Source organism: Colias croceus, chromosome 3, assembly GCF_905220415.1.
Source record: "Colias croceus chromosome 3, ilColCroc2.1".
NCBI classification, from domain to species: Eukaryota; Metazoa; Arthropoda; class Insecta; order Lepidoptera; family Pieridae; genus Colias; species Colias croceus.
In genome coordinates this window covers 6484142-6503728 of record NC_059539.1, presented here as the reverse complement: position 1 = coordinate 6503728, position 19587 = coordinate 6484142, and the positions used below count along the sequence as shown (strand labels likewise).

The 19587-nt window shown below is 31.8% G+C and overlaps 4 protein-coding genes across 5 annotated transcripts; 3 read left to right on the top strand and 1 right to left on the bottom strand.

Annotated features, from left to right (window-relative positions):
• Window positions 1–9560: 9560 nt before the first annotated feature.
• Window positions 9561–10612, top strand: LOC123705892. 2 transcript variants are annotated; one of them, XM_045654975.1, is made up of 4 exons: window positions 9561–9796; window positions 9958–10061; window positions 10138–10320; window positions 10499–10612. In XM_045654975.1, exons 1-4 carry the CDS (start codon window positions 9715–9717, stop codon window positions 10520–10522), a joined length of 393 nt encoding a protein of 130 aa, XP_045510931.1. In that variant the 5' UTR covers window positions 9561–9714; the 3' UTR covers window positions 10523–10612. The 2 variants fall into 2 exon arrangements, with proteins under 2 accessions (XP_045510931.1, XP_045510932.1); XM_045654976.1 differs by lacking the exon at window positions 10499–10612 and having other exon boundaries at window positions 10138–10326.
• On the top strand, window positions 10369–10677 carry LOC123705893. Its single transcript, XM_045654979.1, has one exon. The coding sequence runs from the start codon at window positions 10369–10371 to the stop codon at window positions 10675–10677; it is 309 nt and encodes a 102-aa protein (XP_045510935.1).
• Window positions 10678–10726: 49 nt separating this feature from the next.
• Window positions 10727–14181, top strand: LOC123705891 (ankyrin repeat domain-containing protein 39). Its single transcript, XM_045654974.1, has 4 exons — window positions 10727–10867; window positions 10960–11181; window positions 11866–12070; window positions 12416–14181. The coding sequence occupies exons 1-3, from the start codon at window positions 10759–10761 to the stop codon at window positions 12048–12050; spliced, it is 516 nt and encodes a 171-aa protein (XP_045510930.1). The 5' UTR covers window positions 10727–10758; the 3' UTR covers window positions 12051–12070; window positions 12416–14181.
• LOC123705890 (ankyrin repeat domain-containing protein 50-like) lies at window positions 13161–17843 on the bottom strand. Its single transcript, XM_045654973.1, has 9 exons — window positions 17581–17843; window positions 17010–17502; window positions 16699–16856; window positions 16292–16467; window positions 15962–16112; window positions 15507–15631; window positions 15037–15166; window positions 14698–14881; window positions 13161–14628 (listed from the first exon to the last, which is right to left on the bottom strand). The coding sequence occupies exons 1-9, from the start codon at window positions 17660–17662 to the stop codon at window positions 14244–14246; spliced, it is 1884 nt and encodes a 627-aa protein (XP_045510929.1). The 5' UTR covers window positions 17663–17843; the 3' UTR covers window positions 13161–14243.
• Window positions 17844–19587: the final 1744 nt, after the last annotated feature.

Here is a 19587-nt window from a genome sequence, read left to right as displayed (position 1 = left end):
CGCTTACCAACACATTTTGCGATTCATTTATATATATATAAGATTATGTGAAAATAACCAGGAAGGTGAAAAACATATTTACGAAAACATAGTAACATATGGCTGTCGCTACAATAATTATATTTCAATTTTATCTTTTTATACCTAGTAGACTGTAGAACTGGCCGACGAATAAAAAAAATCGTATTAGAATACAATATATTACGGAACAAAAAAAGGATTGTAACTGAATTAGGTAGGTATGTTTGTTTCTGGGCGCACCGTTTTCGACGACGCGACGCGACGCGCGACGTAAGCGTATAGGTATAGGTACCTACTTTGCTAAAACAAACTAATAAAATTGTGTGTCTGTCTGAAAATTCGGAAAAGCATATTTTGCAAGTTTGTGATTACTTTGATAGTTTACCGATTTATAATAATTGTAATTGTAATTGTATAATATATAATTTGCAATGTGGTGAAATTTCATAAAAATCACGGGCCAATTTTTTGTTTTGAATCCCACCGAAAATATAATTGCGTTATTAGAATAATTAATTACTATACCTACCCACGATCAATTATTACAATATAGTCTCAAATGCATACTAGAGAAATATTGCAATTTGATTCAATTAAAATGCATAGCATACAAAAATAAATTCACAACACAAGAAATTCCGCGCGCAAATCATAGCGCGTGTCAATGAAATCAAGAATGTTTTATATCAAGCCGACGCGGACGAGCGACGACGCGACGCCGAACAAAAGTACCTACGACGGACGACCACGCTTCGAGTTGCCAAACACACAGCCAAACAACAATAATGAGTAATAAATTGTTTACAAAAAAAACAAGTTTTCCATTTTTCTGTATGAGTAGACAGAACTTCAAAACGCCACCTGCTACGGTTTATATTATGAACGATGGTTATAAAAATAAAAGTTATATTTGTTGGTGTAAACTATTTTATTGATCAATAATTTTGGAATTTAAAACTGTCAACATTGATTACAATAAAACGCAGTTTTATTTTATTACACTATTGTTTTTTTATCAAAACATGTATTTGAAGTACCATATAATATTATGCTGATCCAAGCATTTTCACTCAAAACTAATATCACTAATGATTTGTAAAAGTAAATTATTTCAATATACATTTCATAACCAACAAGTAAGAATAATTATTATTATTCCTACCTACAACAACAAACCTAAAACACTATTTACTATGGGAAAATAACCAGGAAGGTGAAAAACATTATATTATTATTTACGATTTCGACGCACTCGACTTTTAGTAAAATATAGTAGGTAAACATAATATTATGGTTTTGATTTTTGCTACTAGTATAAGAAAACTGCGTGTTCAAACTACTTGTTTGTCTGTCTGAAAATTCGGAAGTACTTTGGTAGTTTACCGATTTATAATAATATTGTATATATCGTTGTTTAAAAAATATTCAAACACAATAAAATATGATATACTGATTTATCACTGGTTTCAGTGATGAACTGATGAGTCAATGTTAGCCACTATACTTTCGTCATACGTGTGTATGATTGATGTGATTTGCAACGTGGTGATATTTCAGAAAAATCACGGGTCAAATTGTCCCACCGAAAATATAACTGCGTTATAAGAATAACTATACCTACGATAAATTATACATAATACAATATAGTCTCAAATGCATACTAGTGAAATATTTTATTTAAATCAATAAAATAAAAAAAAAATAATAATAATAATACAAAAATAAATTCTACTTTTTTATTGGTCTGAGTTCACAACACAAGAAAATCCGCGCGCAAATCATAGCGCGTGACAATGAAATCAAGAACTTTCGAGCCGACGCGACGCGACGCGGACGACGAAGGAGCCTAACAAAAGTACCTACAATCATAGGCGGCTCGTGACAAAATTGTATGGCCGTGTTCACTTGAAATAAAACAACGAAAATAGGTACCTACAATAGCGTTAGCAGTACAAAAAAAATGAGCACCACATTATAAATGTCTATTTAATATTAATTATACACTAAAAATTATAGAGTATTTCAAAACGAATTCAATTATTATTTAGCAATAATTAGAAAATCCCCGAATTTGCATTCGTGATCGTATTCATAGTGTTTGTCTACACTAATATTATAAAGAGGAAAACTTTGTTTGTTTGTTTGATTGTAATGAATAGGCTCATAAACTACTGGACATTTTACCAATGTTTGCAAGTTTGTGATTACTTTGATAGTTTACCGATTTATAATAATTGTATACTTATATCATTGTTTAAAAATATTCAAACACAATATGATATAGGTACTGATTTATCACTGGTTTCAGTGATGAACTGATGAGTCAATGTTAGCCACAATACTAATCACTTTCGTCATACATGTGTATGAACTATGATTGATGTGATTTGCAATGTGGTGAAATTTCATAAAAATCACGGGCCAATTTTTTGTTTTGAATCCCACCGAAAATACATATATTACTAATTGCGTTATTAGAATAATTAATTACTATACCCACGATCAATTATTACAATTTACAATATAGTCTCAAATGCATACTAGAGAAACATTGCAATTTGAATCAATTAAAATGCTTAACATACAAAAATAAATTCACAACACAAGAAATTCCGCGCGCAAATCATAGCGCGTGTCAATGAAATCAAGAATGTAATTTATATCAAGCCGACGACGACGCCGAACTAAAGTACCTACAGTACCATTTACCTTCAGTGTACAATACAGTTTACAGACCTACGACGGACGAACAATAATGAGTAATAAATTGTTTACAAAAAAAAACATAGTTTCTAAGGTCATTAGTTTTATTTTATTTTATTGTTATTTTCTTTGAACGATTGGAAATGAAATTACTCAATTTTTACACAGAACTTTGATTTATTAGAATTATGCTCATTATGTATAAGATAACGAACGCGAATGCACGACATCTAGCGCGTCTTATGTCTAAACATCGCCTTTCGTTTAGACATTGACGCGCTAGATCTGTAATAAGTATATAGTCTATGCGCTAGATGTCGTGCTTTATGTCGTGTTTCGCTTGGCAAAAGTCACGCACACTACTGTAGAAGTGTCAAATTTTTCCGGTATTTTACTGTTGTTTTTCTAAGTAAATATTGTGAATTATTGATTAAAAAGGTCGAACGCGCACACATTTCATTATAGAGAAGTGATAAAATGATTAGTTTTAAAGAAATAGTGTCTGTGTTAAGTGTTTAGAGGTAATCAAAAATGTATGGAGGGACGGTCGGAACATCCACCTTAAGGAATAATAATAATTAATTTCTTGGGAAAATATTATATTGTGGGCAGAAATTAATTATTGTTTAAGTTTATTTTAATGAATTCTTAAGTGTTATTCCCTGTTTTAATAAATTTTCTATAGAGGTACTCCAGATTTTCGATAACTATATTGATCGGCATATCGAAATATAAATAGCTGAATGGAGCAAATTGTGACGCTAAAAGTTCTTCAGTTTCTTCTTTTGGAGAATATGCGTGCAGGCAAAGTATATTAGTATTATTATATAAAGATATTTATTTTTTTAACCGACTTCAAAAAAAGGAGGAGGTTATCAATTCGGCCGGTATGATTTTTTTAATTTGACTACGATTACGTGCAAGGTAAATTATTTTTAAAAAGCTTCAATAAGCATAACTACTTACATAGTTGTTATATCAATAGTAAGTATCTACTTAAATAGGTATGTCATGAATAAATAAATATATCTAATTTCATCATATTTTAAATCGTAGGTACCTATTATACCTAAATATATGATTGAATAAAGTGCCGTATCTAGGGTTATAAAAGTTTAACCATATATTTAACGAGTAGGGTTTTATATGAGAAACTTGGTCATGTCTATTAACGCCAAAGAGTGGGACCTCTGAGACTATACTTTGCTAGAGGCTTATGACTTAGTATTCCCAGAAGACAACACTCTGATCTATTATACTGAAAAAAAAAACAAGTCATATTTCTACCTACAACATACTGAAATGAAATTTTTATTTGAGTATTCTAAAACGGAATTTTAAAAGAGTAGAAGAATGTTTTTAGTTTTTACCCAATAAAAACTAGAATCTACTTTGTTGCTCTACCAAAAGATGGTAGAGATCATAGATAATACCAAAAATATATTATATTACCTGTTTCACGCGGTTTCCCCCTCGTGGCTCCACTCCTGTTGGTCGTAGCGTGATGTTATAATATTATAGCCTATAACCTTTCTCGATAAATGGGCTATCTAACGGCGAAATAATTTTTCAAATCGGACCAGTAGTTCCCGAGACTAGCGCGTTCAAACAAACAAACAAACAAACTCTTCAGCTTTATAATATATAGATAAGTGGAAATTGAGTGTGTAACAATATGATCGCATTATAGTACCGAAACGTGGATACATAAATAAACTAGCTTTTCGACCGCGGATTCGCCCGCTTAATTTAATTTAAAATCGATGCATCCAACATGCTTCCATTTTTTAAAACAGGTACCTAGGTAATATAATTTCACAATGATATGTTACACATTAAAGATTTCGAAAAATTGATGCTTTACCGTGTTTGAAAGAAAGCCTTTATTAAATCGGTAAAATTAATTAATTCGTTGCCTGCGAACGAAATATGGAGATATAGAAAAGCATTGCTTTCGTGCAGGAAACTTTGCGGTTGTTGTTACACGAGTAGAAATTCATAAAGAAGTTCATTGTGTGTGGAGGCAGTTTGAAACTTTTTAATCTTCTACCTTCCGCTTTTAGTGAGCATGTAATTAAATGAAATTTAATTAAAGTTGCAGCCGTAGTATTGCCTACAAATGTAATACCTGCCTCATACACGTATGTTTAAAAAAATCCTTCAACTACTTATGTACCTTTTTAAAACGAGAAGACATGTTAAACATCGTAGGCATCTACGAAACCACTGTAAATTATTAAATAGTACCTTTTCTATTTTATTCTTCAATAAACATAATAATATGATTTTTGTGAAGTGGTGATTTTATGGTAAACTAGGTTTCCGCCCGCGGCTTCGCCCACGCTGTCAAAGAAAAACCCGCATAGTTTCCGTTCCCGTGGGATTTCCGGGATTGCGTCATTTTCCCGGGATAAAAAGTAGCCTATGTCCTTTCTCGGGTATCAAAATATGTCCATACCAAATTTCATGAAAATTGGTTCAGTAGTTTAGGCCTGATTGAGTAACAGACAGACAAAAAGAGTTACTTTCGCATTTATAATATTAAAGTATGGTTGAGGACTTTATTTCTCTCATATTATTAGTAGGTATCTAATTAGATTACAAGTGTTTGGTAAACGTTTTGAAAATATAGTAATTCGTGTTCATTTCTAGAATCTATTATATTACTTTGTTATGACGTGGCACAGCTTTTTTAATAAGGTAGGTTACCTTGATGAAGCGAGCGAAGTAAATAAAGTAAGTGGATGATATTCCATTTCAAATAAAAAAATCTATAGAATACCTATGTTATCTTCTAATAAATCCAACGAGCCAGTTGTCTGATATATCAGGTATGTTGCTGCTGTCTGCTGAATGCGTATTACTTCCAAATATTACACACAAACATTCTGTGCAAGTTATATTCAGGTCGACAGCGATGAGCCGGGGCTACCTACACAGTACACACGTCATGTGAGTCTTGATTCTTAAATAATGTTGGAATTCAGTGAAATGAATTTGCATAATGTGTAAGTATATGAGGTGTATGATGTGTGTTCCAACCAATCATATTTCTAAATGTATCTATGGTAGGGACTGACAATATCTACCTTATGTTTCGGAACAAGGCGAGAAGAAGCATCTCTGCGTTTTCTAATATTATGAACTTAACAAATATTATGCCTACAGAAATCGCCTTCTTTAACCACTCTATTCTACTATTGAAAAAAACGCATCAAAATCCGTTGCGTACCTATAGTTTTGTACACCAAACAAACAGGAAGCGACTTTTTATATTATAATACCTACTTATGTAGTGAACTGATTAAGTTTTCCCGGGAAAGTATTTATAGATAAAAAGATACTTAACTACCTATATTTTTAACCAATCTAACATTATTAGTTATAGATAACAATCTTATTTTCGCACGTATTCCACCTTAACATAATGAATTCATAATATCTCTTTTCATACAAAAAAGGAAATAATCGTCTATAAATGTATAATGAGTTTGTGATCATTCGGTTAGCTGTAGGAACTTTCTGTGGAAATTTTTTCGTATCCGGTATAATAATACTGTGATTATTACCTCTCATCTTTACGAGGGAAATTTTAAACATAATGTTATTTTTAATTGATTGTGAACCTAATTGGCAAAGAGCCACTTTGCCATGTACGTTAAATAAGTATTGCTTGTTGATTTTAATGTCACTTATGTACAGACTTATAGGCTTTTTACCGCAGTACATCTTATTCCCCTGGAAATTCCCATATACTACGCGGCCGAATTACGTGCCACGATGTATGGGGATAAACTCTGAAATTACTTTTTACGTTTTTTTAATAATTTTGTAGCTTCATAACTCAAACTCAAACGTTTGTTTATTATTTAGTTATACACTTTCGAAATATTTATTAGTCTAAAATTACCTATAGGTATATTAAAGCCATGGGACCTATAAAAAAGATGGACGGAATCAAAGAGAATACAAATACTATGGACGGAATATCGCCTGAACATTCAGTGAAGCCTAGTAATGGCGGTGACCGGTGACTCATCCATGTGTGATGCTGCAGATGCAGATGCTGTAAAATTACCCCACACTTTAGTATTTTTATTTTTTAATTATTTATTATAAATTTTATGTGTACTATAACTATTAGAACCTATGCATAAAAGTAATTACTATTTAGCTTGGACGAATCAACCACTGGACGCGAAATTAAAGGAAAATGCTACTTTTCCTGGCCGAAAAGAAAATTTCAAAGATGTTTGGTGCCGCTATAACAACAAATAATAAACGTTTGTAGCTTATGTACACATTTGTACGGAACCCTAAGTGTTGCGAGTCCTATAGGTACCTACCTACTCCTATTCATCTATTTTTGTTTTCCTTATAATTTTAACCGTTTTATATCTCATCGTTGGTGTAGAAACTCGTCGTTTTACCAAAATTAGTAAATAAGTTGTCATTAAACGCGAGGACATGGCTACACGCTTAGGCTACCTACAAGTAAACACGTTATTGGCAGATATTAGAATTCATTAATTAGATAATTGAAAATCGATACCATCATGACTCGTGGCCTAGTAAAATAATGTTCTTTTCTTTGCTCAAGAACTGTGAAGGTATAACTAGGTAATTTAACAATAATTTAATCTTATCTATTGCCTTATAATATTACATTATAGATTTCCGCCAAGGCTTCGCCCGCGTTTTCAAAGGAAAACCCGCAGATTTCCCGTTCCCGTGGGATTTCCGGGATAAAAACTATCCTATGTGTTAATCCAAGTTACTCTCTACATTGTAATCAGTTCAGTAGTATTTGCGTAAAAGAGTAACAAACGCACACACACATCCTCACAAACTTTCGCATAACTTATAATATTAGTAGGATAGGATAGGAATTAGTAGGGCATGGCATGGTATGGCAGCACTTTTTTCCCCCTACTAGAAGTATGGCAAATATAATAATAGTCACATTTTATCAAATACTCTCCAGAACTCCAAATGCAATACTGGTACAAAAAGTTTGGCGGAAAAAAAGTGTTTTGCAGATTTTCGGCGGTATGGCGACCATTTGGAATCGTCCGAAAAGTATGGCGACCATTTGGAATCGTCCGAAAAGTATGGCATAGCGATTTTCGTAAATGGCTGCACGACGATGGTTACCTGTGCAAAAGTTAGCCTGGTACTGTGCCTGGTACAAATGGTTGAATTGTTTTTTTTTTTTTTAATCAACGCATTCACGTTGGTATGGCGGGCTTTAAGTCACACCGGAAAAGTATGGCATGTCACTACCGCCTACATTTTTTTATGGGCTATCGGTAAATTCTAAAATTTTGTTTTACAAATCGTTTGACTTCCGCTATAATATCCGACGAGTTCGACTAACGCCCACGCGACTAGTCCGCCGGTACCAGCGTTCTGACCACCATTTTTCTTTTTGTCATTGCGTACTAAGACCCCTGTGGCCCTGTAGAACCGCCATCCTGTTACAAATGAGCCGAAATATTGTGTCAACTGTCAGTATCTCCCGTCCAAACATTCGTCCCCGAATGCTGATGAAAATGAATAGTAGGTATATATTTTTTTAATAGCTGCGCGCTACATTACCATTCAGGACATTTTTCACACACAGCGCGATTTGATACTTTATTATCCTTTTCGCTTAATAATTTTTAGGTAATACTACTTAATTATTGATCTCGCTGGACATATTATAACAATCTGAAGTTCTTTACATTTTTACGATAATATATACCTCCACCATAATAATATGTTAGTTATTTTTACATCAGTTACAGTTCGTCGTGATTGCTCGTATGATGGATCGTGTCGATACTTTACTATTTTATAGGCAAAGGCGTGGTTTGCATTCAGCCACGACGGTAATCGTGTTTTTACAAATAATAAAAAATGAATTTTTAACGTCTATTATGTAAACGAAACGGTAAGTAAAACGAAAGTTTTCCAAAACATAAAAATGCACCTTATCATTTTCTCGTAATTTTTAACCCGTTTAACACAGTGTTTATTATTTTATCATGAAAATGGAATCCTCCATTTAATTTTTCCAAAAAACTTATATATCATATAATTATATTGTAAATGAACGCGAACGGTAATTAATTAATTAATTATGCTGCGATCTTCTGTTCCATTCAATAGTGAATGAAGCATGGAAAAAATGTGAACTCGTTTCCATTATCGAAATTTGTTTATCGATACTTTCGTACTAAGTAGTCGATAAATGCCAACGATGTAAGTTTTGAAAACGAAAGTCAAATTATTGATATAATTTCTCGTAAATGTTAAGAATTGTTATAATTCCAACGGAATATCATTGTAATGGCATAAAGCTACGTAAAAATTAATAAATGCCATTTTTAGACGCCTCCAATACGTTTCTAATTTAATGGTGACGCCATTACAAGTTTGTCTTTTGAGAATAACTGTCAGTGTCATAGGACTCATAGCCCATGCATAGGGATCATCTTACGCTTGTCTTACGCCGCGCCGGGTTACGGGTAAGACCATAATAACTGTGATAATAACATACAGACCTTCTGTGGTAGGTACCTATAATACGTATATCCACGACTTCTACAGATAATTTATTTAATTCTAAGTATACTTATATTACATACTTATACTACTTATATTATACATACATACTTATATTATGTAAGTTACTATTTGCAAGAAACAAGAAAACGATACATAGGTAGTACTCTTTGAAGTAATCACAGAAGTAATGACTAATGGTATGAAGAGCCATCATAATAATTGACAGGGGACACTGACAAGTGACAACGACAAGTTACAAGAGTCAAAACTAAAAATATTGACAATTGACGTGTTTGACTAATTTTCCAAGTGGTAGTAGGTATAAATCTTAATATATTTTTTGATTTTGCCTTTAAATATTTTTAAATCTATAGGAGTGGTAAACAATTTACAGTCGTTCTTAAATATTTTTGAATTAGTTTATTTTATCCGTAATCAATGCCCTACATTTTGATCCGAGGCAATTTGGCTTCGTATGGACATAAAAACCCTTGGCGTGTTTTGGTATCGGGTTTGAAAGGTAGATCTTACAAATAAGAGTTTAGTTTTGTCCATATAAACCAATAAGGACTTAATTCCGACCCACCCTTCAATAAGCAAATATTATGATACAACGTACCTAGCTAAATTCACATAGGTAGGTACACACTTTAATATCTATTAAAATTTTCAATTTTGTAGCTGGAGATATAGAGCAACTAAAACGTTTTGCCTGTGGAGGGTATTGTGACGATTCAACAATTGTTTATCTGCAACATCCATGCGTCATACTTAGTGCTCTTGAGGTATGATAAGGATTTAATTAAATTATTAATATTGTTTGTTTTGCGGAAAAGAGCTATTAAAGTTTTTTCTTTTCAGGTATTAGGTTACAAAGTTGTTGCTTCTAGTTCAACAGCAGTAAAACAAGACTACAATGAGTATATGTGGACTATGAGAAAAGAATTTTCTGAACCAGAACCCTCTATAATTGTAGAGCAAGACAATATTACAAATATTAGCAAAGAGGCTATGCACTATCATCATTCTAACAAAGACGACGAGGTTTAAGTTTATTGTTTTATATCTAATACTTAATAATATTATTATATAATGGAAACAAAAGGCAGTCAAAATGTGTCGGGAACCAACTTAGCAAACATTCCAATGTCTGAAGATGGTGTAGTATATATTGCAGTTAAAGGTTCACTTCATGCCAATGATTGCTCTGTATTTGGTTTAGGTCAAGAGGAAATCAAAGCATTGACCAAGAAATACCCAGGATCTGGAGATGTAGTTAATGGTGTAACTATGAAAACAAATGTCCTTCAACTGATTAATTCATTGAGCCAGTTGGGATATAAGATTGTCGCAAGCACTGGAGAAGCAGAGATTACTTGGACCTTAGGCCGTGATATTTAAATCATATCAATACACTTCCATCAACATAATTTCATTAACATAATAATTACTTCATAATATTTAATTATTTCAACAATTCAAATGGCTGACAGAGATTGTTGTAATCATCATTGCAATGCTACCAGTGCAAATAAATCAGTTTGTCAAACTTTATCTGAAATGGATTGGGAAAGAGGCATATGGAATGCAGGTGAATATCATTAAAAAAAAAGTCCTTTGAATAAAGATATATTATATTTTATTTATAATGTACAATTCTACTTTCATCTTCTACTATTTCAGCATTTTCTGGAGATAAAGATAAAGTTCTTTATTTGATTGATCGAGCTAAAAATGTTTCTGAAGTTGTTAATGCCCAAGACAATGCAGGCTATACGGCTTTGCACTATGCAGCTAGAAATGGTCATGATGACATTTGCAAACTGTTAATAGCAAAGGGTGCACAGATTGATATTCAAACGAAGAGTGGAAAAGCAACACCTTTACACAGAGCTGCTGCAGCAGGTAATTTGCAGAACTCCAAGTATTCCATGTAACATGAACAGTTACTTGGAATAAATGTCAAATAAATGAGCTACAATAAATGTCATTTAAATAAAATTGATATTTAAATACTTAATAAATATTTAAAGGTTTATGGCGCCGTTTCATTAGTCGATAGGGCCCGCATGCGGGGTGCGAGAGATTTCTGGAACGCGTGCCACAGGGCCAGCATTCGGGGAACCGTTTTCATTAGTCGATAGGGCCCGCATGCGGGGTGTAGGGAGAACCTCCATTTTACGTCGCCAGTTATTAACAAGAGTGGCACTGAAACAGACGTTATTGTCATGGATCAACAATTAATGTTATGTGGAGCAATTTTGAGTGCCTGTGTCTTATTGAAGAAGAAACTATTAGCCTCACTGAAGAAAAAGAAAAAAAGGTTTTGGGTGCGAACTTTACTAAAAAATAGAAAGAGGCATGGCGCGTCAGAAACATTGTGTGACTTAAGACCCGCAAGCTGTATATTGACCGATGAATTTCATTGGTCGATATCACGGTCGGTATTAAGCATGCGGGGCACTTGTTTTCATTGGTTGTTATCTCGCCTGCGGGGACTCCCCGTATGCTGTATACCGAACGAGTTAACGACTTATGAAACGGCGCCATAAGATACATCATAAAACTAAAATTTAATTTCTGTTATAGGAAAATTGTCTACAGTGAAACTTCTCATTGAATCTGGAGCTAAAGTGGATTTGCAAGATGATGATGGCAAAAATTCTCTTCATAAAGCTACAGAATATAAACATTTTCATTTGGTAGATATTTTACTTAACACATGTCCAGATTTACAGAATGTTAAGGATAAAAGAGGTTTAAAGCCCTTATAGAAAAAGACAGGACGTTATTTTTACCCGACTGCCAAAGAAGGAGGGTAATGTTTTTCGAGTGTATGTAAGTATGTATGTATGTCTTTTCCTTTGTGACCACCTGTAGCCTAAACGGCTTGATGGATTTTGATGTATGAGGTATCGTTAGATTTGTCTTGATTACGGGAGTGTCATAGGATACATTTTATCCTAAAAGTCCCACGGGATAAAGACATAATAATATTTTTTCTAAATTTCCCTTTAAAAAAATATGTATGCGGTATCATTAGATTCATTTCAATCACGGGAGTAATTAATATAGGATTTTTACTCTTTTTTTAGTGTGCAGTCGGGTATTTTGTTTTTTTAATAATTATCAACACTTGTTATATGATTAAAATTATATTATCACTCTAGTATGTAGCTTATATTATTTTTTATTTGAAAGATTTATTTAAATTATTTATCGACCATAGTGTTATATTATATAGTCAGCAACAGAAGTTGTATTTTGTTATTATCTACTGCTTTTGAAAGAAAATATGCAATTCCTCAGTTAAAATGTCTGAAATAATGGCATTTAAAAGATACTCTTGTTGACTATACCCACACACTACTAAGAACCAATGATAGTGTAATTTAAAAGGTGTAGATAGGTTATTAACATTCCGGAAGTAGCAAATTAAAATTTGTCTAATTGGCCACAATTTACTTGAGTCTTTTTCTCTCACAACTGTTGAATGATACCATCTTAGTTTGACGTCTACATGTGTTTGTCAGTGTGCCAATGCCAATGTTGTGTTGTAACCTATCTATACTTCTACTTTAATATTATATTAGATTTTATAGATTCATACTTTCCTTTCCAAAACTGCAATTGAATTATTTTGTTTCTATAATCACAAAACACATACCATATCTTTAACTGTTAATCTAGGCCTAAACTTTTATAAGCCTTACCTATGTGTTGTATCCTTTTTATAACTAAGAAAGGGGCTTGTTGATGTGAAAGTAATTCAAGGATAAAGCAAGTTTTCGAATGATAAGTCCTTAAATTTTCTTCTTTAGTCTGAATCGAAAAATATTTAGAGTATTTTTTTTTTGTAATAAAATTAATGTATTACACAATCGTCAGCTTGACTAGTTTATTAGATGTTGTATAATTACATATCACAATCATGTTAATTACACTATTTTTCATCAATATATTTAAAATATTAATAATATTACTCTTTAATTACTTATTGTATACATACTAAAATTATCATTAAATTTAAATAAATTACTAATTGATAACATGCTCTTTTGAATAACAACAATATATGCAAGCCTTTTTATATTATATATTGTTGGTATGAATTGGCGTTTGAAGCAATTATCAAACATACCTAAATCATCTTTTAATCAATATGATCACATAATTAGGTAATGCATAACGATCACATAATATTACCAAAAAAAAAAGTAAATGTCACTAGTTTTACATAAGAATATTTATGTATTATATGGAGCATTTATTTATAAATAAATAATTTAATGTCTTTTAATTTATGTCGATAAGAATAAAGTGTTATACCTTACCAATGTAAGTTTATTCACAATTTAGAAGATTTCTGTCAAGAATTATTTAATACCTATAATAGCCATTGAGCCATAAAAAACTCTAAGATCCACTATGCATTATGTAAGTACTAATGTATTACATTGTAAGGTTTCAGAAATATAGTTTTTTGGAGGTTGCTTTAGATTTATTAAAAAGTAGTCCTACATTCATATTACAATATTTATTGTAACAATTATAAACTGTAACTATTGTAACCAATATGATATTATTGAAACAGCGTAAAGAATAAATAAGACAATATACCTGTCTATTAATATTGAATGAAGTAATAAATTCTATTAGATACCTATTAGTTAGCATTTGTTGGAAAGCATGATTCTTCTAATGCATTTTGGAGACAATTATTACAACATCGTTTTTGATTTATTATTTTAGACAGATTAACCTCCATAAATTGGTACTGTATATCTGAAATGTAACACCACATCCAATTTTTTAAAGAAATTGTAAACACGCCAAGAATCCATATTTCTATTTTACTAATTATGTACCCCACTAGTGTTTCAATAAATAATTGTTGTATGTAAATTAGTTTTTTTATTCTTATACTTTAACTCAACTTTTTAATCATAAAGGATTATTTATTTAAACTAGGTACATGAAAATATATTACACTCATCTCTAAACATTAGGAAGGTTTTTAAGCTCTTTGGTAGAGGTAACAAGTTAATATAACGGTGAAGAGGTTTCTTTTTACAAAGTAACCTTATTCTAATCCTACAAAGGTCTAAAAGACTTAAGGGCTCTCTACAAATGCTATGTAGCCAATGTTCAGTTGTATCTTTAGTTTGTAAAGTACTATTCTCGACCCTACATTCAGAAACTGGTATGAAATGACCAGCTTTTAGGAGTAAACTTGCAATGCTATTTGGTACCCTCCTATTAACTATTGCTAAATTGTCCAACCCACAGGACTGTGAATCACATGCATTTACGTCAGCACCATGTTGTATCAATATCATTGCTGCATTGTCCCTAAAAAAGTAAAAAGTCATAAACATTTAAAAATTAATATGATAATCAATTTAAGAAGATAATTAATACCTTTGTAGTAACAGTGCTCGATTTAAAGCTGTATCGCCTGTAAGTGCTGTTGTATTCATATCTATTTTATAGTCCAATAACCAAATTATTAGCTCCTCAAATTCATTTGGACATTTAACACTCTCTACTGCGACGTGAAGAGCATTCGCACCAGTTATGCTGTTACATATATTTGCATTTGCACCTAGAAGAAAAACATAAACTTATTTATCCTTTTTGAAGTTAATTACAACTTTACATACCTTTAAAACATTAACGATTTTACCTTACTTGATATAGGCAAAGCAAGAATTATTTCAAGCACAACAATCATAATATTATGAAATACTTGAATATTACCTTTTTGTAGAAGTATTTTCACCACTGAAATTTGTGACAGACGCACAGCCAATAACAAAGGAGTGTCTCCAGTATCATTATGTAAATTAATGCCTCCTCCATGGCTTACTAGCATTGTTACTATATCTTCCTATCATAACAATAAAACACATGAATTTTTAGGATAAAAACAATGTCCTATTAATAAAAAGTAACAATACTGTACCCCTAGTGTGAGTTTGATCGAGTACGAAACGTTACTATCGCGTCTGCGTCACATTAGTATGGGAAATCGAACAGCGCCCCTAGCGGACGTATGGGGAAGCTTTGATTCCCCATACAAATTTCGCTGTGACGCAGACGCGATAGTAACGTTTCGTACTCGATCAAACTCACACTAAACCTACTGAATGCAAATTATTCCAACTCATTGTTATTATCATTAAATACTATTTTGTCCAGAATGTACATAGAAAAATTTTAATCAGTACCTGTCCTTGTAAAATTGCATTGTGTAAAAGTTTATGGGAGTGTGTAATCCTTGCTCCAGACTTTAAAAGAAGCTCAACTACTTTTGTGTATCTTTGCCAAACTGATTCACATAGAGGCGTGTAGCCTGTAAAATAAAAACAAATAAATATTTTTTTTAATAAACTAATTTAAACATAACATATTATTATAATTTATAATAATATTTTTAACTAGATTTCCGACCACGGCTTCGCTGGGTTTTTAAAAAAACCTTGCATCAAAAGTAGCCTGGCTTATTCTGGGTCTTTAACTATGTACCTACATACCAAATTTCGTTGTAACCGTTACAGTAGTATTTGCATGAAATAATAACAAACATCCATCATCATAAATTATTGTTATTGTGATTTTTTGCTGAAATAATTATTTTTCATTTTTCTTGATTCTAATATTTATATGGACTATAAAAAATTACCATGTATTTCTTCACCATTAATATTGGCACCAGCTGATATTAAATATTTTATAACATCAACATGTCCTCTTCCAGCTGCTAAATATAATGCAGTGCGTTCATTTGTATCTCTTGCCTCTAAATATGCTCCATTGCTGACAAGGATTTTGACCTAAAATGCATAAATATGTAATTTATTTTTATTTCAATTATTAATACAGATTATTTACAACAAAATTAATTATTTTTATTATATTATCATATTACATAATTATAATTAATTTATATGAATGATGATGATCTAGTTCTTACTATATTTTTTCAAACTTCATTTTAAATAGAGTAACTAACCAAATCTAAATATCCTCTGGATGCAGCAAAATGTAGTGCTGTCATTTTCTCATGAGTTTTATAATTAACATGACTTCCTGCTGACAAAAGTTCCTTAACAGTTTCAATATGATTTTTAATCACAGCTATGTGCAGGGATGTCAGGCCATCCCCTGCTGTTATATCCAATTTGCTTCCTAAAAGTAATTATGCACATGATTTATTATTTCCTTTTCTAATTTGCTAAATACAGTGCATACTACAAAGAAATAATAACAAAAGTATCTCACTATTTTTTCAGTTTGTTTACTTCACAATAATTGAAAAAAAAATTCAAAATGATGTGATAATTGAATCAGCAAATAAAATGATAAAAGCAAAACTAAAAACATACAAATTTCAAATAGATTTAGACTCCAATTATGTACCCGCATCCAATAGTAATTTAACAATATCTGTATGACCCTGTTCAGCTGCATAATGTAACGCTGTTCTCATAAATGCATCTTGCTGATTGATGCCATTTGAAACCATTGTCGCTGCTGCTATAGCGGCACCAGATTTCTCAAGTATAGCAGCATACCACCTATTACATTATTGATATGAGTACTATTCATTCTTCTGTATAATTTAGTTTAGACATATTACAATATTATTTCATGTAGAAATCTATAGGAGTCTACATTACAAAAATATGATTGTGAATATGCATTGATCTTATATTACATTTATTACTTACTTATACATAGATGACCAAGTCTCATCCTCGCTTGTTGTTGGGGCAACACTTCCAATATCTTCATCCCATTCTAATTCGGCTAACGGTGTTGTTGCCAAAGAAGGACTCTTAGGGGATATAACATTGCTAAACCTACTTTCATCACTACTAGAGCCATCACTATTTATAAACACAAAATACCCTTGATTCTTGTCAGTTCTTGTACTAGAATTGGATTTAAGAGTATCTTTTTCATTCTGAAAATCAACATTAACTCTGTGTGATCGATTCTTACATTTACTGACGCTGTCATCATGCTGCCCTGTCCCCTTATATTTTCTTTTATGGGATTTAACACAGTGTTTTTTCTTTGCTACACCATAGGATGAGATTTGACTGGTTCCTTCTGATTTACAGGTTTCAAGTAACAATTTAACAATCGTGATATTACCTAAACTTGAAGCTTCTCCTAGACAAGTTTTGCCTTGACTAGTAATTTTGTTAGGATTGGCACCTAAAAGTATAGAAATTATTGTAAGTATAACTTATCATGATGAAGAAGATCATAGTCCAGTCTGTCTATTAAAATTACCTTTTGAAATGTAAGAAAGGATAGCATCTTGATCTTCTGATATAATTTTGTTGATTAAATTATCCTCCAAAGATTTACTCATTTCTGGGACAAAGCTTTGTCGATATATTACAAAACAAATTTGAACGATAATTATTTGGATATAAATCGATCTATGTACATAAATATTATGATAAAATATATAGAACTAAGTATGTAGTTTTGTATTGAAAATGAAAAACTTTGTTCATTAATAACAAAGGTTCAACTGCTTCAGAGTTCAGACTTCAGAGTTCAGACATCAGTCAAAACCAAGAAGCTTATATCTAATACACTGGAGATTGCACTATGACCATTGACTTGTCACAAGAAAATATAACCTTGAATGACGTCAGTGTTGTTTTTTGTCTCTTTCTGTGGGTGACCACACTGGTTTGTATATTCAGGATTTTTCGAAATAGAAAAAACTAAAAATCATGGTCTATAAATAATAAGGACATATATTTTTAACAGTATTAATTATATTATAATATTACTGGCCATACTTTATAGGTACATACAATTTTAATTGGTATAGAATGATAATTTTAAATAACTCTTGGCTACAAAGCCTGGATATGAACCGATATATAGCATTAACATCCTTTGTAAATAGAGGAAAGATGTGTTTTGCATCAGATGCTGTTCACCAAATTGTAAGCTACTCAGATCTTCTTTTTAAACGCGTTGCTTCGACGGGTCAATTTCAAGCCAAAATCGTCAAAGAAAAACTGTTTATAATAAATGCCTTGCACAAATTTCAGCTAACTTTACAAAGTTTATTTTTCAAAAGGTATTTTTTTCTGGGTCGTAATCCTCAGTAATTTTACCCTTGATGGGCACATATTTTACTTTTTATTTTACTTTTTGGAAAGCTGAAATACCTAAAACAAAAAATATGAGGTAAGTTAAAAAAGTATAAATTTCAATGTAAAAACGAACAATCTTATATCTACATGTGAGTGCAATACCGATGTCGAGTGTTGTTTCATTACTAGTAAAAATCTTGAAAATGGTGTTCTAAATTTCATCATAATATTGTTATTACTTATTACAATATATTCTCTTCACTATCCATAAAAACTCGTCATCATGGTTACCTTACTTGTTAATTTTGTTTATTGAAAACTTGTTGAAAAATGATAAAGTATTAGGAAAATAACAAATTTAACATGACTGCTTTCTAAAATGATGCAAAATTTTACAATTTTTGCCATTGAAATGATTCTAAACAGGTAAATGCAGGAGTATTGAGGAATATTATAAATAACGTAAATATACACTTGCCTGTGAAATTCTATGCCAGAATTTGGTGTCCAAACACTTCTGCAATTTTTCACAATGCAATACATTATTTATATTCGGAAAATATTTATTAAATACGCAACAATATTAACTTAAATATTCGAAGCGACGCAATTTTTTTGACACTTATGCCATATTGTCAAAGTGAGAGTTGCTACAATTTTATTATGGTAACTACCCATAATCAGGGAGTATCGCTTTTTAATAATTGGTCCAGATACTTATTTTATTTAGCATAAATAATAATTGTCTCATCCAACAATGCTTCTGAATGACGTTGTTGGCAATTTATCAACAAACTCATGTACAAAAACTAATCTTTTGCACAGAATATTACGGCATACATAGTAGCCTTGGGAAAACTTCGTATTAACAGTGGCAATACCAAGTTAGGTGTGAAAGTGATAAAACACAACAATTTTCTTGTTACACGTCAAATGTTCATACCGAAATCTCCAGTGTATAAGATATAAGCTTCTTGGTCAAAACTCAAAGTCATAAGCATAGAGTAAAGTAGCCTACTCACGATTCAATTTCAGTTTAAGTAGCCTACTCACGATTCAATTTCAGTAACAATCTGCTGACACAATCTGCAGTGAGCTGACAGATTGTGTCGTGAATAGTATAGTTGAGGGCACGTTGGGGGCGTAACCCAACATGTTGCGTATTGGATCGGCGCGGAAG